At 42.7% G+C, this 26798-nt stretch overlaps 1 protein-coding gene across 1 annotated transcript; it reads left to right on the forward strand.

Annotated features, from left to right (window-relative positions):
• Positions 1-6251: 6251 nt before the first annotated feature.
• On the forward strand, positions 6252-26154 carry C13H16orf46 (chromosome 13 C16orf46 homolog). Its single transcript, XM_061594660.1, is given in 5 exon segments — positions 6252-6324; positions 10187-10432; positions 19725-20816; positions 25442-26096; positions 26099-26154. Coding segments are annotated over 4 exon segments (2013 nt in total). The 5' UTR covers positions 6252-6324; positions 10187-10222.
• The last annotated feature ends 644 nt before the right edge of the window (positions 26155-26798 follow it).

Below are 26798 nucleotides of genomic sequence, written 5' to 3' on the forward strand. Positions count from 1 at the left end.
CAGTTTAAACAGAATGTAGAAGATTTAAAAGAAAAGGATATAAATGAGCTAAGGAATTTAAAATGGTTTCACGTCACTTTTAATTTTGCACACTGCTTTGGTTAAAACAAGTCACACCCATTCTACTGTGTAAACATCAGTCATGTTAACATTCACTGAAATGACCTCACAGAACACACCTATTAAAAGTTCAATACGAAGACGAGAATGTTTGGAAAAAACAAAGGACTGAATGCTGAGAATATACGACTGGCCATCTTTCTCCACTGTTTATATCAGGGATAGTGAACTTGTGGCTCTCGAGAAGTTGCTGGACTGCAACTCCCATTGGCCCCAATCAGCTCGGCAAATAATCAAGGATGATGAGAATTGGAGTCCAACAATATCTGGAGGGCCACAAGTTCCCCTCCCCTGGTTTATATACTACTTTTACAGGCACGAAGCCCTAATAATGGCAACATTTATACTGCATATTATATAACATTCCAGTCCTGAAGACACTGTTATATATATCTTTATTACAGCAGATAGCTCATTCTGCTCTTGTCAGTAAACTTATGTCACAGGCACAAACCATCAAGTCATCACAGGTCTTGCTAGTGCTAGTTGCATTAGCTGGAAAGGAAACATTTGCAGGTTGAGCATTGTGGGAATGTGCAAGTTGCAGTTTATAGTATGCATGTAGGTGGTGTGCCTAGCCCTGACCTGGTGTTGGGCACAGAGTCCGGGGGGGGGGACGACGACAAACCAGACACCCTGCAGGTTGAGGACTTTGAGGAGCAGGCAGGGCCCCTGAATCCAATTCTGAGGATCCCCTGGAGGGGCCCTCCAGGTTGATACTTGATGAAGAACCTCTGAAACAGGAGGTGGTGGGGCCATCCTTCAGTCCTCAAGAGTACCAACGCCAAAGCAGGCTTAAGAGAGATGACATAATACTGTATGTGTCTACGGACCGAGAGTAGTTGATTTATCTGTAAGGGGTCTACTTGTGAGCTATTAATCCCTGATACTCCCTTCACTACCACCATCTCTAGTTAGGGTGTGGTTTAGGAGAACAGAGTAAATAAGGCCTCCCTCTTGAACTTTTCAGTTGTTGGAAATAACATAGGTCTCTGGCTCTTAAGTTTCCCTGTCTTGCTGTGTTGTACCTTGCCTGAACTCCCTGTGATACTGACCTTCAACTGTTGCCAGACTTCGTCTTTAGGCCTAGACTGATTCTCCATTTCTTGACCTTGATGTGTTTGGCAGTGATGCATCTGCGACGCTGCCCTTGTTGATGAATACTTTGCTTTAGTGAAATACTTACATCTGTAACTGGGACCCTAGCCCCTAAAGGCATTCCCTGGAGCGCAACAACAGGATTTTTTAAAAATTAAATTTGGACTGAAAAAATGTATTTCAATCTCACAAAAACATGCCCAGCACTTTCTTGACCGGATTCTCTTTAAGCCAGCTGAAAGCCAGTTTTGTAATCATACATAGGTTGTTCCACTTTTGGTAAGTCTTTCAAATGATTGTGTTCTTTATTATGACGTTATTATGACTGTAGTATTTATATACTAAGTCATGGGGTGGGTCAAGGTATCTTTCGCTCGGGATAGGAAATTTTATTTGAAATGTATTCTTGTTGTTCCTTGCTGTATGTTATTGAACTGTGTTTTGCTGAAATATGACTTGTATTTTGATATGTATTTTGTATTTTCCTTTTACATGTGTTCAGTTGTGGTAGCCTATGGTTCTGAGCAATAAAGATTCATTTCATTTCATAATTTTCTGTGCTGATATAAAAACAAAACCTGTTTGTGCAGTCCCATTACAGCAACAAATTAGGTACATGTTTATCCCAAGCTTTGCACAAGATCCACCATGGGAAATAAATGGAAAGCTTCTCTTAAAACTTGGAAATACTAGTACAGAGAACATCTCTCGCTAATTATCCTGATAAATGTTGAACAGGAAAACCACACAGCAATTAGCGCTATGTCTTGTTCATATGGGAGAGGGAGGCAAAGAGTCACAGGAGGTTTGTTCTAAGCATAGCTCCTACTGTTCACTTGCTGTGAGTATTCTAATGAGACATTCAAAATGCCTTTTTTTTAAAGTGCTACTGTCTGAGTCAGCCCCATATGAAGCTAAGCTGACATGTCTTCTCCCAGGTGACAGATACAACATCTTGACAAAGTTGCCCTTTACTAGCTATGGGAGTGACTCAGCCCCCACTACTGGAGGCATTAAAATCATGAAATTGGAATTTGATGTCTGTATAGTCCTTTCCATCTTTGTTTGTGAGGTCAATACATGCTGGGAAGACTGATGGGGAGCATTTGGGGGAGTTTTATAGGAAAAACAGCTGCCAGGGGAATGGTTAAGCCCTCGTTTCCTCTTTCTCTGCTCCCTCTCCCAGTAACTCTTTACCAAGAAGGGCTATTGGTCTAATGTTACAAGCAGCGGCAATGCAACATGTAGTTTGGCCCAGTGTGGTGTAGTGGTTAAGGTGTTGGACTACGACCTGGGAGACCAGGGTTCGAATCCCCACACAGCCATGAAGCTCACTGGGTGACCTTGGGCCAGTCACTGCCTCTCAGCCTCATGAAAACCCTATTCACAGGGTCGCCAAAAGTCGGAATCGACTTGAAGGCAGTATATTTACATTTTTATAGTGGTGCTATAATGGTGGGACTTGGAATCATAGAATCGTAGAGTTGGAAAGGGGCCTATAAGGCCATTGAGTCCAACCCCCTGCTCAATGCAGGAATCCAAATTAAAGCACTTTGGAGCAGAAGTCCAGGGCTCCGCTTAACAGAATGAGCAGGAAGGCCCCCAAATACAGCAGGGCTGGCTTCCCACATTTTGAAGAAAGTGAAGTAAAACACATTATTGTCTAAATAGGTTCTGCCTGCAAAAAGGCTGTGAAGCCCAGAATCTACCGTTGTTTTATTATTTATTTATTAGATGTATATCCTGCCCTTTCTTCCAGTAGGTTATATTAATGGGGTACCAAGACTGAACATAAAAAGTACTTGTGGGTAATATGGTAACGGCAGAAAGATTCACCTTGGCACTATCATGAAAACAGACTCAAACACCGTTAGTGGAAGTATGGAAAGGAACAATATCACACTAATGAACAAATTAATTTCAAAATTGGAACCCATTTATTCAGCACTGGAACTGGATTATACTCCAGAGGATGTTATGCAAGAAGTTCTGTTCCTGATCTGAGTTCTAATGGTATGAGTATTGGATAAGGTTCATCTTTAACGTGATGTTGATGTGACATATTTTAAAGCTTTTTTGTAGCATTCCCCCCAATGTGATGTGAACTGCTGTTTTCCGCATTTTAATTTTATTTCTATATTTATAATTTTTATTTGGAAACAAGGGCTTGGAAGGGTCACCCAGGAATGCATGCAAGAGGAATGACTACAAGTATGTTGAGAAACCAGGTCCCCCTATGAATGACTAATTGATGGCAGAAAAACAAAACATATTTGAAAGGTTTTATTGTTGTTTTTGCTAGTGGTGGCAGAGGCTGATGTTGGATCAGCTGAGCCTGGGCACTTCCAAACCACCTTCACTCTCCACCACTGCCCTCTGCTTGCTGTGCTGTCTGATTCAAGAGAGATTAACGAGCCCCCAAAACAAGACAGACAAAATAGATTGGTATTTGTTGATGGAGCAGTTTTGTTGGCTAAAAGGGCACACAAGGAGAAAATGATCTTATAAAAGGTGTCATATTCTTTGTTTTATACTTCCTTTTTTAGTGTTTATTACCAGATGAAATTACACAAGTGCTTCCAGACACAAAAATAAACAAACAGTGTAGATACCTGTTTGTGTGGTTGGAGCACAGGCAATATTGTGGTTTAATTATATTCCTAGGAATTATTTTCTTTGGCCACCATGCCTCTATTTTCTTTCCTGCACTATCTTATCCTCATTCCAAATTCTCATTATTCCAACCATGCTAGAATTAAGAGGGGGGGGGAGAAACGCCTCACCCATCAGCAGAACTCCCAATTTAGTGGCATCTGAGTACGGCAGGCTGATGGATTTTGTTACTAGGCTAGTATAAGCTTTCATTGGATGTGCGATGTGATAACAAGAAGTCAGGATAGTTACACAAAGCTGCATTACTTAACATGCAAGTAGTTCTTCCATGAAAGTGTGTGAGTGACCACTCTACATTATTTCAGCCTCCAGTCTCTCTATGTCTATGTGTTCTCCAATGCTGTCTGTATACATTAGCATCCAGGGCCTGCTCAACCCAATAGGCAGCGTAGGCTGCTGCCTAGGAAGGCAGAATTCAAAGGGCTTCATGCTAACTGGGGAAGGGGAACACAATCTTTATGCCACCTTTGGGACCATGAGCTCGAAGTTTTCAAGACTGCAGCCCATTTTTTCTCATCCAGTGGACCCTGGTCCATTAGGGCCAACGGGACACTGCCCTCACCAACTGCAGTCTGCCTCAGCCAGCCCCCACCTGCCTGCCTTCCTACTTAGAACCAGTCCAGGTGTTAGCATTACCTGTCCACTTCCTCCTCCCTAGTCTCAGTGCTGACTTGCAAAACTCAGCAGGGAGGAGGATGGGGAGAAAACTAGAATTTGTTGGCTCTGCCTGTCATTGGCTCTGCCTCTTGCTCCTGTTGACCTTCCTCCCTCCCAGTTGCAATGTGCACCAGTCACCACTGTTCCTTAGAAACCAAAGGCATGAAAATGTCTATTCACTTGTGTTGGCTGCAACATTTGAGCCTTGTGATTATAGTTTATAACCACTACTCTTAAATCCCATGGCTTTTATTGAAATTAAAGATTTTTGAACAAAATAGTAGCAAAATGATTCAGTTCTGTGTTAATTGCATGTCCTAAAACAAATTAATAACCATGCAAATTGGAGGCATAAAGAAAATGCACTTTGCTACAAACGGCATCCAAGGGAGTTCATCACAAACCCAGCACTTCTGAATCCTGTGATAAAATGATTTTAGGGTGGTCCAGATTATTTTCAATATTTAGGACTATCAATTCTGGAAAATTAGAAACAAAACAAAAAACTTTTTTTTCTGGGCTTTCACATCTCCACCCAGGACTCAGTAGGGCTTATTTATTTAGCTATAGGGTTTATAATAACTTTTAGAGAACATGCTCTGCTTCCAAATAAAACTTTCCTAGTGGTCAGTCTATGGAGGTCTTAAGCTCACTCCCTGATGTACTAATTTTTGATTTGCAGGGATATTTTTCTTATACATGGGCGCATCATTAAAATCAGGATATTTTGATGCTGTTCATTATAATGGTTTAAATGTGGATTGCTATTTTTGTTCTTGATTTTCGTTCTTAATGCTCTACTCTGATATTCTGTAATGTTTTAAGATTCGCTGTAGACCACTGAAATATTTTTCCTCTTGGCACAAGTAAATAATCAAAAAGCCTATGGCCTCTCTTGCAGCACTCTTGGTCCCCCTCCCCAAGTTCTCACCTCTTAAAATTCTCCACCTCAGGCATCACTCTGAAAGGTGACCTAAACAAAACCCAGCCCACTGGATAATGAACCAAATAAACCTTGCAAACAGAAAGCTAGCAGATCAAGGGGAGGAACGTCATTCCATTTTAGCTTACTTCTTACTGCGCTAGCTTCTAACTTGCAGGACGATTTTCCTCTTCTTATGTACGGGATGCTGATTATGTTAAGGATCTCATTATGAACCAAGGGTGTACCCATTGTCACAAACTATTTATTCATCGTGACAATTTCAACTATTTGTCATGCTCTCCATCCTCCCCACCACCACCGCTTTCCCTCCCTCTCAATATTTCCCGCCTCCGCAGGAGCTTGGCGACTGTCGTTTCTCCTCGGCGCGTCCCCGCCTCCTTTCGGCGCTCCTCTCCTTCCCCCTCCCTCATCCGCTCGGCTCCTCCCCCTGCCCGCCCTCCTTTCCGCCCTCACAACGACCGCTCCCGTAACCCGTGGCAACGGCTTTGAGGCCAGAGAGGGGGATGGGGGCGAGGAGGGGGAGGATGACGCTGACAGAGGCGGGGGGCGCCGAGGGGACTGTGAACGCATCGGCGGCTCCGTCTCCCCGAGCAGCAGCAGCAGCAGCAGCAGCAGCGCCGCCACGCAACACGCTTGTCCGCACGCCCATCATCGTGTTCTCCTACTTCCCTCTCTTCCCTCCTGAGGGACTGACAGGTGGTGGAGGCGGCGGCGGCGGCGGCGGCGGCTGAGGAGGGAGCCTCGGAGGCGGGTCACAAGACTTGTGGGGGAGGGGGGAGGGAAGGAAGGGTTCCGAGGAACGCCTTAAGGAGGGAATACGTTATTATGGGGTGAGTCTGAGGGAACAAGAAATTGTTATCATGGGGTGAGTCTGAGGGGCTCGGGGAGGGGAGGGATGAACTGGAGCCCTAGAAAGGAAGCATTTTGGGAAAGGAAGATGAGGGAGCCTCTCATCGTAGGCAGAGTGCCCCCCCTATAAGTAACTGGAACCTAAAGACCAGTGAGCCTCTGATCACCGACAGAGTGCCTCCTTATAAGTAATTGGAACCTACGGTCTAGGGAGCCTCTGATCACCTGCAGAGTGCCTCCTCTTAACTAATCCTAAAGACCAGGGAGTCTCTGACCACGTGCAGAGTGCCTCCCCTTAAGTAACTAGGACCTAAGGACCAGGAAGCCTCTGTCCACCTGCAGTGCCTCCCTGCAAGTAATTGGAACCTGAAGACCAGGGAGCCTCTGATCACGTGCAGAGTAACTGGGACCTAAGGACCAGGAAGCCTTTGACTTTATGTTCAGAGTGCCTCCCCTTAAGTAATTGGGACCTAAATGGGACCCTCCTCCTAAAAAACTGCAACTTAAAGATGAGGGTGCTTCTGAGTATGCCCTGAGTGTCTTCTCATAAGTAATTGAAATCCTTTGCCACCTTCTGAAATGAGGAACTAAGGGATTCTAAGGGCATGACTTCCATGAGGACACCTGACAGCTTGCTTTGTGAACAAAGGAGAAACTGGGGGGAGGAGGGTAGGTTGAGGGAAGGCAGCTTGCGGTGTGGTGTGGTAGGAAGAGATTTCTGAAAACACACCAAAAATGGTATTAAATTGTGGGAAGGTAGGGGAAAGCAGGCAGGATGGAGGTGAAAGAAAGGGTGAAGCCAGACATCCGTTATATCAGGCTGTTTTAGGTCTGAGGGTGTATTTGGAAATTGAAGAAACTCATGGGCACCACAAACTACCCATTTCACAGAAGAAACTCTGGCAATGCCTAGACTCCCCCTTCCTCCTGCCAAAAAATTCCAAGCCGAATGTTTACATTCCCCCAAAACAAACACAAAAAAGCAAACTGCCCTCCCTAAAAAAAGAGGCAACATCCTGAACCAAACTCCCCCCAAAAAGCCAAGGAAAAGGGAGAGGGGCCTTGGTGGACACCATGGAGGGTAGCTGAGGGCACAGTGGTGCTCATGGGTACCATTTTGGGGACCCCAGCATTATATAGTGTGGTGGAAGGGTTGTTGATACTGTTCTCTGCATCTAAACAAATGCTTCACAATGCACTCGATGCACTTCTCACTTTAAGGCAAAGGTGACCAACCTTTCTGCCCTAAGGGGCACATGTTGTGGTGAGTGGGCATCCAGGGGTCAGGGGACATGTGCTAGTGGGTGTAACTGGTCCAGCCTTGGCAGTGGACAGGAACATCAACACACACATATTCAACAAGCACAACTAAGGGTATCTGCAGGAATTTTTTGGAGGATGGAGGCAAAAAAAACGCCACAAGCAAGTTAGCACGCAAGCAAACGCAGGCAACCAGTTTCAGAGAACAGGTTTACCATTTGTGGAAGATCTGGTGACTGAACAGTGGTGGGGCCTAGGTAGACCTTGCCTTTGAGAAACGTATATTCTACCCCTCCATTGTTTTTCAATGAGCAGACTTGCGGTCTATCCAGACAAATGTCTTTTCACTCGGTGCTGAAACTCTCAAGTCTTTCCCAGACTCCCTTCACCCCCTCCAGTCCTTAATTGCGCTGCTGCTACAATAAACTTTACAGTGCACCCCGTACAGCACTTCCCCAAAAACAACCAACCCACCCAACATGCCAGAATAACGACACTGGACTATGCTTTAGGGTTGTCACACACTACTCTAGATCCCTATCATTCTAGCAAAATGGGTATAACAACACTGGATTATTTTGCAGGGATGGTGTAACGCATGCTCTCTTAGCCACAGCCTTGTCCCTTGCAGTATGACAAACTTAATCTGAATTTGCATTAGCAGAATAGTTTTTAAAATGTTTGCAAACTCAGGAAAAATGAGTTTTTGTTTGAAATAAGACCTGAGCTATGAAAGTCATGAACTCCTGTTTTTGCTGCTACCTTTTCTTTTTGGTTTTACACATTACTCCACAATCACACCTACACTATAATGCTGGGTACTGCAGTTGTTTTCTGTGGGGCAGCAATGACTTCTCCACTAGGGAAGATCAACACAAAAAGCTTAAAACCAAACCCTGGGGATGGGGAACTGATGGCCCCATGGGCCAAGTTGGACATGTAGGTGAGGCTACCAATCTGTCAATCACCTGCTGTCACAATGATGTCAGGTGACCCATGTTTGCATAGCATAGTGCACGGAAGCCCCAAGGATTAGCTGATCATCAGGATTTGCAAAGTGCTTATATACAGGACTCTGCAAGCTCCGTCAATCAGCTGATTGACAGTGCTTGCAAAAAAACCCCAGGGAGCTTTACAGGTGCCACCGATCAGCCCTGTGGCCCAGTGGCATCATTAACTGCCCCACACCAGATGTCATATATGAAGGTGTAGGATAGTTCGGTGTGGCTTGGCCAAAACAGCCCCACGAGCCAGATGGGGAGACCTGGTGGGCCTATTTAGGCCTGTGAGCTGGAGGCTTCCCACCAGTGGTCTAGGCAATGGATACTTCACTCTAGCCTTCTCTTTGTCCAATTGGCTAGATCAGTTTGCCTAAATGTCAGTCATTTCATTAGCTAAAAATAAACACCCAAAGGAGGGAGCAAATGAGAACAATGCCTGCACATTTTGTGAATTTCCTGAGTTTTAGAAACCAGAAACTTTTTTTTATATAAATGAAAACTGGGAATCTGGGCAACGGCATTTTCCTCATGGACATCAATGCACTCAACACACAGAGAGACAACAGGCTGCACTGGGATTGCTGGTGACAGGAAGTTAAAGCCTCTACAACCCAGTGATCCCAGTGCAGCCAAGATACATTTGTTGTGTGCTGCTAATTGTAGTCTCGGCTGCATCTGGATCACTGGGAAGTTGAAGCTTTAACCTCCCACCTCAAGCAATCTTGATGCAGCCTAACTGGTTGCCCCCCTACTACTAGCAATGTTGGATTAGCAGCCTTTTCTTTACTGCCTACCACATGGCTGATCAGCTGTGCAGCAGTAGGGAACATGGGTGGGGATCCCTGGGGCTTGGCAAGCCACGCGGAGAGTGGCAAAGAGCTGCATGTGGCCTGTGGGTTGCCCATATGTGCTCTAAATTGTGACAAGAAAAGACTAGGGGATGATACAAGTCTAGAAATAATGTAAATGCTGAGGATGGGGATGCAGAGCTGCTATGATGTTCTTGAATCATTCAGACTCTTGCTAAATAAAAAAAACACATGTCCTTGCATTCTCCCTCACCTTTTTTTATTACTTATCTTGAAATAGCTACCATCTCCTAATGTTTTATTATTAGATATATATCTGCCCTTTCTCCAAATAGGAGCCCAGGGCCACATTTGTTGTGCTTACAAAATATCAACATGGATTAGAATGCCTATTTCATCCATATGTATGCATTGAATGAGTGATCTATCCCTTTATCACCTTGATGATTGTCAGTATGACAATTGTGAGGCAATCCATTTGTAGTAAGGGATACCTAACCTGTGTAAAATTATGTTGACTGTGTGCTTCTAGGATGGTAAAAGAGCAGGGTGGCAGACAGCTATCAATATGTTAGGATTGTTAGTTGAACTACTTCAAGGACTATTCATAAAGCAGAATAAAACTTTAAAGTGTTTTAGACACAAAGTTATTTGGTATCACCCAAACCTACACCAGCAAATCCTGCTCAATAAAAAATAATACCTATTTAATTTAGTTTATTCTGTTATAAAATAAATTGCCTATTTTGTAAAAGATCTTCTTTAAAACACAGGCAGAAAGTGTGCAACCTGCAGAGTCAGCAGCTGTAATGACTTCCTCTGAACAGAATCAAAGTGAAATTGATTCCGAAAGAGCCACTACAAGTACAAGATTTGTGGAAATAGAGTCACGCTGCACCTACCCAAATGAGAGGCGGGAGAGGAATCAGATTTACACTCTTCTGAGCATCAGTAACAGCGTAAATGAGCCAGAGGAAAAATCACTGGAGTGTATTAATGGAACAGGATGGGAGGAAGCTGTGAGTGAAAATTTTATGTTGTGAGCATTTATACTCTTGGTCACCAACAATCCCATTAAGAAGCTTGTGCTTTAATATAATGTAGTTTATTAATGGATATCACTTGTATCCTAATGACTGGTTCAGATCATCAGCTTAATCATCTGTGTTCAAATGCACATTTTCATAAACATTCCATTTACACTCTCAGTTTCTAATTCAGCAGGTGATATATTTATAGATACCGATTTAGTTATGCAGATCTCCTGTGTTGAATCTCTGAGGATCTTTTAAATGTAAAAGCTGCTTTAAAGTGGGTATTCCATTATTTGATTAAAATTTCCAGTAAGCAATAAATGGATTAATCTGTTCAAAAATCCTTTTCAAAAAGCTGGTGCTACTCTTCAGCTCTTACCTCTCCTTTTCCGTCTAAGGCAGCAGAATGGTTAAATAGAATCAATAATGAGTTGAATAAGGATGAATAAACTGAAAGTCAGTCTATACAAGATAAAGGGGGTTATGTGGCTTCCAATTTGGTTGCAGGCATAATTCAGGATACTGGTTATGACATAATTTAACTATAAAGTTTTAACTATAAAGCCTTGCTGAAGGTCTGCCTACTCCCATAGCAACCTACCTAATTTTGAAGACTTTCATCAGAGACCTTTTCAGAGAAAAAGTAGGTGGCAACTCGGGATAGTGATGCCCTGGTTTTAGAATATTTTCTCAAGGGTCACTGGGCTGACACCTACTCTTAGCCTTTAGGGAGTAAGGCTAAGATAATTTTATTCTCTTGAACTTTTAATTAAATGGTTTAATTCTGCCATTGCTTCATTTGTTTTTGCTGCTGGTTGCTTTTGTTGATGTTTTTATGCCTCGTATTGTTTCTATATTTTAAACTGTTGTTCTTAACCTTTCTAAATTGTGTTGAAAATATATATAATGAAAGGTGGGGTGAAAGCATGTTAAATAAATTCATAACAACAAGAATCCTGTGACACCTTATATACATTTCATACAATATAAGCGTTTGGGGAAAAGAGTGGGCTCTAGTCTATAAAAGCTTATGCCATAATAAATTTGTTAATTGTCAAGGTACTGCAAGAATCTGTATGTATCGACAAAGAAATGGTACAGATACTCATAATTTCACCCTCTCCAGAATGAAGTCAGTGGTTTGGGGTTCCTAAGTTTACATCAAATATAATCCTGTAGTAAAACAATAGTTTCTATGAAAATATTATGATTACAGTATTTTCTGATTTAAGAACATAAGAACATAAGAACATAAGAAGAGCCTGCTGGATCAGGCCAGTGGCCCATCTAGTCCAGCATCCTGTTCTCACAGTGGCCAACCAGGTGCCTGGGGGAAGCCCGCAAGCAGGACCCGAGTGCAAGAACACTCTCCCCTCCTGAGGCTTCCGGCAACTGGTTTTCAGAAGCATGCTGCCTCTGACTAGGGTGGCAGAGCACAGCCATCACGGCTAGTAGCCATTGATAGCCCTGTCCTCCATGAATTTGTCTAATCTTCTTTTAAAGCCATCCAAGCTGGTGGCCATTACTGCATCTTGTGGGAGCAAATTCCATAGTTTAACTATGCGCTGAGTAAAGAAGTACTTCCTTTTGTCTGTCCTGAATCTTCCAACATTCAGCTTCTTTGAATGTCCACGAGTTCTAGTATTATGAGAGAGGGAGAAGAACTTTTCTGTATCCACTTTCTCAATGCCATGCATAATTTTATACACTTCTATCCTGTCTCCTCTGACCCGCCTTTTGTCTAAACTAAAAAGCCCCAAATGCTGCAACCTTTCCTCGTAACGGAGTCGCTCCGTTGGCAGGTAATCTGTATCACTTCTGTATTAATACTTTCAGGTTACTCCAAATGTTCCCGTTGTGTGTCATTTTAAAGAAATACAACTAGTGCTGTGCATGGAAGTAAGTCCCTCTGAATTCAGTGGAGCTAACTCCCAAGTAAGTGTACATAGGGCTGCCATTAATGAGATTCTTGTGTAGATACTTTACAGTTTTGCTGTATTTTCAATTGTGCCACAAATATCAAAGCTTCTCTTCCTACCTGCCACACCAGTTTTGCTCTATTTTTAGCCAAGTGTTTACTACACTTCTTTGAGCTCTGCTTTGTGCCCTGATCGAGAAGCCCTGTGGCTATAGCCGCATGGAGCTTATTTTTAGGGCTTCATCCTGAGTTGGTCCTTTGCCTGTATACATGCGTGCATTTCCTAGCTTAAAACAGCTTGCAGGAGGTGGGGGAAGAGCCATCTGGGTCCCATAATGATTCCTTGTGAGACGGAGCAATTTAAGCTATCTTGAAGGAAGTGAACATGTACCTTCTCTTTAACCTGCAGACTGTTCTATGTATGGATTGATATTTCCTTTTTGAAGAAAAGTGCTCCAGCAGTTAATTGCTGTACAAATGGTTATCTGGATCAATTCCATTCGGGCTTCTGACCTAGGATTGTCACTGAAATCACCTTTATCACACTGGTGACAGACTTTCACTGAAATTGCAATCCTGCTACTTTTCCTAAAATTTTCAGCAGATTTTGATACCACCAATGATTATATTATTCTGGGAGCAGCTTTTCAGAGGACCGTGCTTCAGTGTCTATGTAGAAAGACATTTTCCGAAAGTGATGCTGAGAGATCATTGCTAATGGGTTCAGTAGGAATCTATTTTATCTCTTATGTTGTTTAAAATCTATTCTATTCTGTATAAAAGCCCTAGAGAGCCAGTGTGGTGTAGTGGTTAAGGTGTTGGACTATGACCTGGGAGACCAGGGTTCGAATCCCCACACAGCCATGAAGCGCACTGGGTGACCTTGGGCCAGTCACTGCCTCTCAGCCTCATGAAAACCCTATTCATAGGGTTGCCATAAACATTTACATTTAAAAAAAAAACCCTAAGGTCATCTGGGACTCTGGAGTGAGGTGTTAGTATGTTGATGACATTCTCTTGCAAAATCTAGAAGTGGTGGTGGATGAGCTGACTTAGTGTCCAAAATCAGTAATAAACTGAATGCATGCTAACTATATGAAGTTTCATCCAGACAAGACAGAGGTACCAATTATAAGTAGTTTGTCTAACATGGGTGATGGTATTGAATTTGGTTTGGTTTGTGTTGCATTCCTTTGAGGAATCAGGTGCACAGCTGCCAATGTTTTTAGATCTGGGCCTATCTCTGGATGTGCAAATGGCATCTGTTGCACAAAGCACTTCTCACCAGCTTCAGCTAGTATGCCAGGGTTATCCTCTTGAGAACCCTCTTAGGTTAAGCTAGTGCAGTGTTTTATATGTGGGGATGTTTTTAAAGACTATTGAGAAACCATAACTAGTACAGACTATGCTTGCTAAACTGATGACCAATATTGGTCATATGGAACACATTACACAAGTGCATAAACTTCTTCAGTGGTTACAATTCATAGTGCTGTTTGTTACCTTTAAAACTGTGTGGCTTAGGAGCTAGATGTCTAAAGAACTGCTGCCTGAATAGTGAGATCCTCCTCAGAGGCCCTTTTCTGGTGCCCTTTGCCAGTTGAGGTAAAGCAGATAGATGCTTTGCTTATTTAGGCATTTATATCCCACTTTTCAAGGCAAAATACCTTCATGAAGCAGTTTACAATATCATGTCAAAACAACAAATCATTGAAAACAATTCCCTAAGTCTTTTCCAGCTCTGTTACTAAGATTCTAGTACACATGAACAAAGTTTAGGAGACAACGGATCCTGATTCAGAGCAAAAATTTGGACTGGATCATCTTTGAAGGAGCTAGCCGAGGTGTAATCTGGCCATGTCTTAATTGGGAATGTGGTAAGAGTAGCAGCTACTCTGCAATTGTCTTTGATGGATGTGACGATGTCGTTCTCGTTACTCCAGAGGACCAGGAATTCTCAACAAGATAGTAAAACTGTCCTTGGTGAACACTAACATACAGCTAGGACTGCATGATCCAGCTCATCTTGTTTCTGTCCTGGAGGAGTAGAAACGACTGTGGCAGGAATTGATGTTGACAGAGCCATGCTTGTAGGTGGCAGCCTTCAGAGACATAATTGTTCCCAGAGGTGAAGCTGACATAACTCAAGAGTTTGCCCACAAGCTAAACCAGGTTGCTATGATGGTTGCTAATTTTGGCTGTTGTGTGATCCATAAGACTCTGTGCTAGCAATGCCACCACGCTTCAGGATTTTGCATGGCACAGGTTATTAGTCTTTTTGGCTTCTGGTGAAGTTCTTTTCATTTATGGTTGTCTTTATTTATTATTATTTATTTATTTATTTAATTTGTATCCCGTCCTTTCTCCCAGCAGGAGCCCAGGGCGGCAAACAAGGCACTAAAACACTTTAAATCATAAAAACAAATCTTAAAATACATTAAGACAAAACAGCATTAAAAACATTTAAAAACCTTTTTAAAAAGGGTTTAAAACATTATTAAAAAACATATTAAGCAATTCTGACACAGACACAGACTGGGATAGCTCTCAACTTAAAATGAATGAATGAATCTTTATTTTTACCCCACCCTTTTTCCAAAGCTGGAACTCAGGGCAGCTTACAGATAAAAACTACATATGGTTAAAAGCATACAAAAATATACAATTAAAATACAATTAAACTATTCATGACATTAAAACCATGAAGCATACACCTAAAATACAATTTTTTTAAAAAAATAATACAGGTAAAACCATGGGACAATACAACCAACCTTATAGAGTCCTATCTTAAATACCTTCTATTCTAAAAACCTGTCGGAATAAAAAAGTCTTTGTCTGTCGATGAAAGGATAGCAAGGAAAGGGCCATTCATACCTCCCTAGGAAGGGAGTTCCAGAACCTAAGGGCAGCTACCGAAAAGGCCCTATCTCGTGTCCCCACCAAACGTGTTTGTGAAGGTGTTGGGACTGAGAGAAGGGCCTCTCCTGAAGATCTCAGGGCCCGCGCAGGCTCATATAGGGAGATACGGTCTGACAAATAGCCTGGACCTAAGCCGTGTAGGGCTTTATAGGTGAAAACCACCACTTTGAATTGTGCCCAGAAACAAACTGGCAGCCAGTGGAGCTGTTGTAACAAGGGTATTGTTCCTTTAACCAGCCCCAGTTAGCACTCTGGCTGCAGCTCTTTGTACCAGTTTAAGTTTCCGAACAGTCTTCAAAGGCAGTCCCACATAGAGCGCGTTACAGTAATCTAAACGGGATGTAACTAAGGCATGCATCACCGTAGTCAAATCAGGCGTCTGCAGGAACGGGTGCAGCTGGCGCACCAGTCTTAACTGGGCAAAAGCGCTCCTGGCCACCGCAGAGACCTGGGCCTCCAAGTTCAGAGCTGAGTCCAGGAGCACACCCAAACTGCGAACCTGTGTCTTCAGGGGGAGTGTAACCCCATCCAGCATAGGCTGAATCCCTATTCCCTGATCTGCCTTTTGACTGACCAGGAGCACCTCTGTCTTGTCTGGATTTAATTTCAACTTGTTCACCCTCATCCAGTTCGTCACTGATGCCAGGCACTGGTTTAGGACCAGGACAGCTTCCTTGGCTTTAGGTGGAAAGGAGAAATAGAGTTGGGTGTCATCCGCATACTAATGGCACCAAACCCCAAACCCCCGGATGACCTCTCCCAGCAGTTTCATGTAGATGTTAAATAACATGGGGGATAAAACTGAACCCTGAGGGACCCCATAGGTCGACGGCCAGGGAGCCGAACAGGAATCCCCCAGTACCACCTTCTGGGTACGTCCCTCCAGGAAGGAATGGAGCCATTGTAACACAGTGCCCTCAAGTCCCATCCCGGCAAGGCAGCCCAGAAGGATACCATGGTCAATGGTATTGAAAGCCGCTGAGAGGTCCAGTAGAACCAACAGGGACACCCTCCCCCTGTCCAGCTCTTTGTGTAGGTCATCCACCAAGGCGACCAAAGCCGTCTCTGTCCCATAGCCAGGCCTGAAACCAGACTGAAATGGCTTGTTGAAAAAGAAAAGTCCTCAAAAGGCGCCGAAAAGATAGCAGAGATGGCACCTGCCTAATATTCAAAGGGAGGGAATTCCACAGGGTAGGTGCTGCCACACCAAAGGTCAGTTTCCTATATTGTGCAGAACAGACCTCCTGATAAGATGGTATCTGCAGGACGCCCTCACCTGCAGAGCGCAGTGATCGACTGGGTATGTAAGGGATAAGACAGTCTTTCAGGTATCCTGGTCCTGAGCTGTATAGGGCTTTGTACACCAAGACTAGAACCTTGAACTTGGCCCGGTAGCAAATGGGCAGCCAGTGCAATTCTTTCAGTAGCGGGGTGACATGTTGGCGATACCCAGTCCCAGTGAGCAGTCTTGCCACCGCATTTTGCACCAGCTGCAGCTTCCAGACCAACCTCAAGGGCAGCCCCACATAGAGCGCATTACAGTAATCCAGCCTGGAGGTTACCAGTGCGTGGACAACAGTGGTCAGGCTATCCCAGTCCAGAAACGGCCACAGCTGTCTTACCAGCTGAAGCTGGTAAAAGGCACTCCTAGTCACTGAGGTCACCTGGGCCTCTAGCGACAAAGATGGATCCAGGAACACCCCCAGGCTACAGACCTGCTTTTTCAGAGGGAGTACAACCCCATCCAAAGCAGGCAACTGACCAATTATCTGAACTCAGGAACCACCAACCCACAGCGCCTCCGTCTTGCTAGGATTCAGACTCAGTTTATTGGTCCTCATCCAGCCCACCACCGAGTCCAGGCAGTGGTCCAGGGCTTGCACGGCCTCTCCTGATTCAGATGTTACGGAGAAATAGAGCTGGGTATCATCAGCATCCTCCGTGGCGCAGAGTGCTAAGCGGCGGTAACGCAGCCGAAGCTCTGCTCACGGCTGGAGTTCAGTTCCAATGAAAGGAGGAAGTCGAATCTCCGGTAAAAGGTCCACTCCATATTCCATCCATCCGTGGTTGGTAAAATGAGTACCCGGCGTATGCTGGGGGGTAAAGAAAGGCCGGGGGCAGAACTGGCAATCCCACCCCATATATATGGTCTGTGTAGTAAACGTCGCAAGACGTCACCCTAAGAGTCGGAAACAACTCGCACTACAAGTGCGAGGGCACCTTTACCTTTTTTTATCATCAGCGTACTGCTGACACCTCGCCCCAAAGCTCCTGATGACTGCTCCCAAGGGCTTCATATAGATGTTAAACAGCATGGGGGACAAGATGGTACCCTGCGGCACCCCACAACACAGCTGCCAGGGGGCCGAAAGACAGTCACCCAATTCTATTCTCTGAGAACGACCCTGGAGATAGGATCGGAATCACTGTAAAACAGTGCCTCCAATACCCATCTCACCAAGTGGGCCCAGAAGGATGTCATGGTCAATGGTATCAAAAGCCGCTGAGAGATCAAGTAAGAATAACAGGGTCGCACTCCCCCTGTCCTTCTCCCGATAAAGGTCATCCAGCAGGGCAACCAAGGCCGATTCAGTCCCATAACCAGGCCTGAACCCAGACTGGGATGGGTCAAGGTAATCTTTTTCATCAAACAGTACTTGCAGTTGCTGCACCACAATCCTCTCAATCACCTTCCCTAAAAAGGGAGTATTTGGTACCGGTCGTTAGTTGTCACAAACCAATGGGTCCAGGGTGGGCTTTTTCAGGAGTGGTCAAATCACTGCCTCTTTCAAGGCAGTTGGAACCACTCCCTCCCGCAATGATGCGTTGACCACACCCTGGATCCACTCTGTCAGACCCCCTCGGCAAGCTTTAATAAGCCAAGAAGGGCAAGGGTCGAGAAGACACGTTGCTGGCCACATCGTCGCAAGGTACAGGTAGATCAATCAGACTGCTGGCCACCAGGTACAGGTCCTTTTCAGTGGCAGTACCACATCTTTGGAACTTCCTCAAGAACTTAATTGGCCTCCTTGCTTCAAAGTTTTATGTGGGCCTTAAAGAGTTTTGTGTTGTGCCTGACTTTTACAGACCTTGTTGCTTGCTTTTCTGTGTTTCATGTGGTCTATCTCTTCTATTGTTATTTTTTATTAATTATTGGGTGGTTTTATTATATTGTTTTAAACATTATTATACACTGCCTTGGGAAGGCTTGTCCTCAAAGTGGACTTGAAAAAGCCTTTGGTTTTACTGTAAACTGCTCTGGGAACCTCATGGTAAGTATAACATTCCATAAATTAAAAAAATGAAATGATTGATCAAAACAATAGTTTTGCAGCCTTCACAACTGGCTTCCTAATATTGGCAATAGGGCTGTTATGGAGAAAAGGTATTTGTGTATTTTAGGGGTATAGCACCTCCATCTGTACAAGAATACAACACTAAAGAAGAGATACTTGCTTTAGCCCATGGTCTGCTTTTTAAAACGCAAGCCCCTTTTTTCTAAAAAAAGTATTTTAGATTTTCTATGACTTTTTTTTAAAAAAAAAATTCAGTAACAAGGCCACAATCTTATGCTCTCTGGGAGGGCATGCCAGGGGCCACTCGATGTTTCAGATCTCCATCTCCTAGAGAGAGAGGAGAGGTCCAGCCCTTGAGAGGGAGATCTGACCTCACAAGGCCTCTTCCAGCCACTGTGGAAACCTCTGTGACCCTTGTCTTACCAATGTCAGAGGTCAAACATTGGTTGGAACAAAAAAAGTTTACTAATTTTGCTGACACCCTCCATCCCCTAAAACTAAATGAAGGAATATATGTCAACCTTGCAAATGACATATACATTTTTCTTCCTATGTGAGGGGAATCCTAAAACTTGCAAAGACAGCACCCGCAAAGGAAAAATAAAACCAAGGCACCACTCTTTCCATCTGCTGCCATGCGCCTGGCAAGGCTTGGGGGTAATTTGAATCCTCTGCTTTAGGCTCTCCCCTGATAGGATTGCACTATTAATGAAGTGCTCTATTTTAAACTATAAAGAAAGCATTACGATCGTGAATCATAACTTCTGGTCCTCTCATTTGAGACTAAGATTTAGCCACAAGATGATAAGCACAGATTTATTTAAGTAGAATGGTGTGAAACAAAAGTCAGGAGGTGTCTGGTGCTGGAGTACTAAACTGTGATTCATTCATGGTCTGTCCAACAGTCTCATCTGAATTTCTTGATAATGGGGCATGCTTTCAGAATTGTGTAGGAAAGTTATTTCAGCTGCACCTTTTTGAACAGGGAATACCTTTTCTTTCAAATTGGCCTGAGATATTAGTGGTACACTTAGTTGCTGTAGTGCTTAAAATAACAAGATCATTACCTAGTTGTGATTGTTTGCTTCACAATACCCCCACCCCATTTTTCTTACTTTTATTCATTTCTTCTTGCTTTCAGGTCCAAGGCTGGAGCAAAACAGCCCCATTCGCTTATCTTCAGTTACAAAAGAGAGCCAGAAAAACAAGGACAAGTGAGTCTGCCAGTGGATGCCTATACTGCTTAGATCTGATGCAAGTTATTGACAAAGGTTTGGAACAAGACCCCAGGAGCATAGATGAATTGAAAACTGATTTCAGATTAAGTACACGTGCTGCCACAGATCGTATTCCAGAAAAACCGTCCCTGGTTTTATCAAATACAACCATAAACTCTTCTTCTTCAATAGAAGACACTAAAAAAGAAAGCTGTTATGGCAAAATATATTCTAGTCAGACAACCCAAGGAGAAAAGAAAAAAATGACCTTAAAGGAAGCTCAAGCTTCTCTAAGTGAAAGGAAGTTTTTTCTAACGAAAGAGAACCTGCTATTCCAAGGAGAAAAGAAAACTGTGCCAATAAAGGAGTATAATATACTGTCTCCAGGAAAGCCTAAAACTCTGGAAACTGTGAAATGCAAAGACACAAAAAGCTACGAGCCTTCCATATGTAATCAGGTTGGCACTGAAGTTGCTACTGTTAAGCCGTCATTAGTTCTGCCACCTCTGAAGGATTCAGCTCTCAAAAACAGCCTGGATCCTTCAGCAAAGAAAAGTAAGACAGTTCCTTCCCAGGCAAGTGAAAAAACATTCCATGGTGTTTCAGAGACGACTTCCTGTGGTCAGGTTTTTAAAACCAAAGAGCAAAAGTGTGAAAAAAGAATAGACACAATGGGTAATGCAGTGAAGGAGCAATTTAAAATGCAGGAAATAGCCTCTTTTGACACACGGCTTCCCAAGACTTCATTCATCTCAAGAAACTCGGATCGGTGCTACTGGCAGTGTGCTCTTGCACCAGATAGAAAAATTGCAACCATGTCTAATTCGATTGCACTGCGAAGACACAATCATCTCAACAGCATGCATTTTCTGCATTCGAAAGGAACGCGGATCGGCAAAGCCAATGAGATGCAAGACCCTTGTACCAGAAGCAGAAGTCACACTGGAACCAAACAAGGAAATGAGTCAACACCACAGGAGATCCCACTTCTTTCTGGACTATTCCCTTCCTTAACGGTCAGCCGTGTTGCAGTAACTGCGTTACCTTCTAGGCTGACCTGACTTTTTAAATTGTAACTTCATGTTAGGCTTTTCATGGATTTGTTTGCAATGCTCTGTTATAACGAGAGAACATATTGAAATTTCACTGTAAAGCAGACTGGGCATTTGTTAATTTGCATAGGTGCTATTATTAATAGTTGATTACCACTCGTTTCTGTACAAAATTAAAACATATATTGATTACCCCTTACAATATAATCATGGTTTCAGTAGGTCCTTAAATATGTATAGTTGAACCGGTACAGTCTACAGTGTAGACTCAAGCTCTCAGAGGTGAGTCCCAATGTGCACTGCCCTGATGAGGCCCCTGGTTTTGTAAAACTTTTGTCTTTAAAAGCGCACCTGCCCAGCTCTTATTTAGGAAATTGCACATGGTGTTTCAGTACTTCCAATCCCCAGTACAGAAATGCAAGCTGTTTCAGCCTGTGTTGTTCTTATTCGCCCACATGGCTGGAAAGGACTGTGCCAGAACCAGCCTGGCCTGTGTACTTTTCAAGGGATACTTGTATTATTGTACCAAACTGAGAATATGGGAAGTGTAGGCATGCCCCTTTGACAGACAAGGAATTAGAATATTCTATACTTAAGCCTGCACAATTTGGGAGTCACCAAGGCGAGCACAGTCCACAACTGCTGTTTTTGCTGCCTATCAAGGATGGCAAAGAAGGTGGTCAAACATCTGTCAGGCCTAAGTGGCTCATGGGCTGTATTCATCTTGTTAGGCCAGTTGTGCAGGCCTAGCCCAAGTGCTTCACCAGCATTTCACCACTTTTCAGTATCATAAATAATTGTCTGCACGGTCTCTACCACAGTGACATACAAGCGCATGGCTGTATTGTTTTCTGTTACCATCCAATTTTTGTGAGAAGGCTTAGCTGTTTTTAGCTGTTGTAAAAATGTTTTTAAAGTTTCCTTTTATGTTTAACATTTGAACAACTTGTAGATAAGAATAAGTAAACAAAACTAATATTTGATTATATTTTTGTGTGTCTGTGTAGAGTTCACTGTATATACTTCTTGACTTGTTTATGTTAGCTAGGACTTGTTCCCCCTCCCCCCCATGCCAAATTAGGTAACTCACATTGCTTTATAATCTAGATAGCTTCAATAAAATACTTTTCTGTATGCACAGTGACAGCATGTTCCTCAGTATTTCAGTCCAAGAGATTTTCCTGTCAGCACCTGCCATAATTATCCTACACCTTATCTGATGCATTTGGAGTAGCAGGAAGGTAATGACATTTCTGGATATCCAATTGCAAGAGTCCCAATGTCCATGGAGTCAACTTATATTTGATCAACTGTTCAGAAACTAGTTCTAGTAGTTTTATTCTCGTAACAATCTTGCCAAATTCTGTTTTTAGTCTCAAACAAGTTTGCACATAAATTGATCACAGTCCTAGAAGCATGCACTTTGAGGTCTTATGCCCCAAAGATCTGAGAGCCGACAGATGCTAGGCAAGGTGATGCTTTTGGTGATACTAGCAAAGGGCTCTCATCAGGAATTCATGTACATAAACCTCATGTGTATGCAAGAACACAGCAGGCTAGTTGTCAACATAATATACTTGTTTGAGGAAGCAGCATTATAGGCCTGTCCTATAATGTATGATCTGTGCAAGTGGTGGAGGTGCGATTTTCATGATTATAGCTGCTGGGGGAAAAATCATGAAGGTTGCTGCTGAGCATCTGCATGATCATCCTGATTCTACATTATGTTTGACCAGGGAAGGACAGAGGCTTGTTGTGTGTATTCAATAAAATGGGCCCTAACATACTTAAAATGAAATAATTTGTATTCTTAACTGGAGCTGCTGCAGTTAAAGAAAATACTAAATTACTCTGTGTGGGGGAAGGGGCAGGACAGATGGTGCTACTATTGGTCTTGGAGGCCTTAGCTTGGTTTTTAGTTCTTAAAAACTGGCATGAAGTTATTTAAATAAAAATTGTTCAATAGCACCACCATTTTTTTCTGGAAAAGCCAGTGACCACAAAGGGATTAAATCAGTTACTGGTCAGAAATTCTGTAGCATGCAAGATCTTTAAGAAACCACATCTATTTCTATAAGTATGTGACAAAGAATTTTGGGGTCAACCACCAATTAAATGGAACAACCCCCCCCTCTGTTGTAATGCTTAGGCGGCAAAATTGCTTGAAACATTGTCTGCAGGATTATTTAAGTTGCCTTTCTTGGTTTGGTTGCAAGACTTGGCCCTTCCTCTTGCTCCTACTATACTTCCTTGGAGCTGTTATTTTTAATGGACGTTGTTGAAGGGCTTCCTGCTACCTTCATTGCATGTGTGTACATCAGCACATTTACTGCTAAGAATTGTGGGACTGTGTGATCAAGTTTTAAACAAAACAGGCATTAAGCAAGCTTTTGAAAGACATAATGGGTGGTCACAGACAACCATTTACCAAATGGTTACTTAACCATGGTATACCAGTAACCACTTGCTGAGATAGTTATCTGCATGATCCTGCTAGGCCTAGTGAAGGAAAGTTTTATCTCTCATTTAAAGGCAGATATATATTTATTTCTCCAAGGAGCTCAGGGTGGCGTGCATGGTTTCCCCCTCCTCATTCCCCACAACAACCCTGTGAGGTAGGTTAAGCTGAGAGGCACTGGCCCAAAGTCACCCAGTGAGCTTCATGACCGAGTAGGGATTCGACTCCCAGTCTCCCAGGTCCTAGTCCAACAATTTAACCACTATACCACACTGGTGTATGTGATTAAATGGTTGTCCATATTCACCTATGTAGACTTGTGTCTTGTGAAGTGATTATACAGAATAAAATAATATGCCCTCATATTTAAGGAGTAATTAATATGTTTTTATTTAAAATAAGAATCAGTAGAATAAAAATTAATGCAATTAAATTTTAACTGTTGGATTAAATAAAGAAGTCAGTTTTCCAATGACTTCATTGATAAATGAATAAAAATAAATAGCAGCTATATTTCAGGCAAATTAAAAATAATATACCATGTTACTTTCCTGTGAAACCAAATTAGTGAGCTGTAGTACTTACAAGTTATGCTTCCTGATGCCATAGTAAGAACACTTCAAAAAGGGATCTGGCATTGCAGTGAACAAAGCAAAACATTTTTGGTATTATCTAGGCAGGAGGACTAGGCTGTGGCCCTCCAGAGATTGCTGAAGTATAACTTCCCTCATCTGTGAACACAGTGGGGCCCACCTCTCAGTAGGTATGTGCAGAACCAGGCTGCATATCCACTCATTTCAGTGGGAAAGACATGCAAAACTCTCTAACTGAAAATAAGTGGGACTTTTACAAACTTCTTAACTTTGGTTGGATCATGCTCTTTATGTTCAATGGAGCTTCCTCCCAAATATGTGTATGTAGGATTATTAGGGGCTACTGCCCCTGCTCATTTTGCTTGCCAACTCTGCCTACCACTGCCAGAGCTCCCCCACCCCCCTCACAGGGGTTGCCAAAGCTCAACCTTTTGTAAGCATGACGTTTACAACAATATAATATAGGAAGACATATGCAAATAAGTGTGTGTAGCATTGCAAAATAATACACACTGTGTATTACTAACTAGTTTTTAAAAATAGGGTATACATTTAACAGTGTATTGCTTAGTTCTTCAGTGTACTTTGTCAATGACAGAGCATATCTAATGGCATTTGTCTTTCTCCAGCACATGCACACACCCCCTTCTCCTCTGGAACTTAATTATGTCATTGAAAAAAAAACATTCTATTGATTTTTAAGCATTCTATTGATTTTTAAAATCACAAGTATTATATCAAATGTGTGGGTGTGGGGGGGAGGATAGTAGAGCCTGCAGAATGTCATTCACAAAAATGCGAGAATACAGCAGGATTTAACCATCAACATTTAGCTCTAAAACTATAGAGCCTTCTTTAGGCTCATGCAAATTATTGTTCTATAAGGAATTTAGAAGGACCATGGATTTTTTTTTGTTTTGCTTTTACTGACTGCTGCAGTACTGATGGCAAAAAAATTCCCCCCATTTACACACACAAACACACACACACATTTTTAACTGAACAGTTCTATAGACACTATACTATGATTCTGTTATGCCAAAAGTTTTTTTGTGACTCCTCCAAGACCCCAAATGTGTCATTTAAGAAAAAAGGCCGCACCTACTTTTACACTTTGTCTCATGCTCACTTTGAAATGTGGCCCTCAGAGGGTTGACCATAGGTCTGTGTGGCCCTTTTGGCCATGCCTGGCCTAAACAGTTTATGCATCGTATTTATAGGAGATAATGTCTTGGTTCAGTAAACTGCAACCAGCAAGACATATTCTGCCCTGGGTACAAATTCAATAAATAATATTTAGTGGAGAATTCGTATCTTTCAACTGAAGATCATATATATAGCATGGAAACATTACCTAATGTAACACTGAACCTTTCTAAAGAAAAATGGGCAAAATTCAGTACTAGTTTTGTATAGATGTTTGGCAAAGTTCACTATATGAAATGTTTCCTGTCCAAGTGAAAGATTCACATTTTTTGTACAGCTGCAAGATTCTCTGTATTTAAAGGCACTATCTTTTTGTTCTCTTTTCCTTCCAGGAACAAGGCTGGGGGAGAGCTACACCTTTCACATGCTGTAAGATCCAAGAAAACCCCAAGAAACCAAGATTAACCAAAACAGTCTCAAGCATCTCTCACCAGCATATGGTACCTGCTATTAAGAAAAACATAGCCTGGGTGACTCAACTGGCGAGAGAGAGACAAAAAATGGATTGCAAATTTACTGAAGGAGAAACAGTTTCAAGCAACAAAAAGATTGAAGTTTCATGCATCAAACCGTACAACTATGTCCCGAAGATGACAGCCAATGCTGAGGGAGAAAGGATGAGAGGAAAATTAGACTCTATTCAGGCATTCCTGGGTGAAAAAAGAACCTTGCCGATAAAGGAATATGAAATCAAGTACTCACAACGACAAACAGAGCCTGAAGTCCTCAAATATAATGAGATTGGACTGCCAAGAGTAATCCACAGTAATCCTCCAAACAGCTTGAGCTGTATAACCTTAAATGCATTTTTGGTCTTCAGACCAGATGAAGGCAATGTAATCAATTTACATCTAGAGCCCCCTTCAAAGAACGAAGCAACTGCAGTCAAGGGAATTGAGGAAAAGGGCAGCACTGAAGCAGTCTCCTATAGCCATGCAATTAAAAAAGTAAAGCAGAAGAGTGAAAAAAAGGTTGGTATGAATAATACGGTGAAAAAGCAAATACAAAAATCATGTACCGCTCTTTGACTTGTCCATTGTGCTAAGGTATTTTGTCTTGTCCTCAAAACTTTTTGACCTTCTGCGTTGAATTTTTTTATCTTCAAGCTAGTTCTGCACAAAGTGACCGCTGTTCTAAACGCAATATGAATGTCTGTGTGGTTTGTACTGTTCTTCGAAAAACTGTGATAATAACAAGAGCAATGGCATTAATAGTAGGGCTGTGAGCTTTATATCAACAGGTTTCATCCAATTAGGTGGCAGCAGCCAATTTTAAATCAGTGAAGCCAAATACTAAGAGGTAGGTTTCTGAGACTGTTTTGGTTCTTGTACGGTACTATAATTGAGAATTACTATATATTAAGTTGGCCACACTCTTTCTAATAACAGCTGGAGTCCTAGAGGATCATGGGTGGTTTTCTAGCAGGCACATAAGGCTCTTTCAGCCCCCCCTTCCAGTGGCAGCCCCCTTCCATACACTCTGAAAAGCTCTCCCCATTACGAGGTCATCCAAAGCAGCACCTCACAAGATATGAAGGGCTGCCACCAGAAGCCCCCCCCCCCAACTGAATAGAAACATTGTGCAAGACCCACATGCTACAGGGGATACTGAAATTACTGTTTCTATAGCAAGTCAATGAATCAGGAAGCCAAGACATTACTATTTATAATTTAATAAAGTCTTCTCCAG

Source organism: Rhineura floridana, chromosome 13, assembly GCF_030035675.1.
Source record: "Rhineura floridana isolate rRhiFlo1 chromosome 13, rRhiFlo1.hap2, whole genome shotgun sequence".
Lineage (NCBI taxonomy): Eukaryota > Metazoa > Chordata > Lepidosauria > Squamata > Rhineuridae > Rhineura > Rhineura floridana.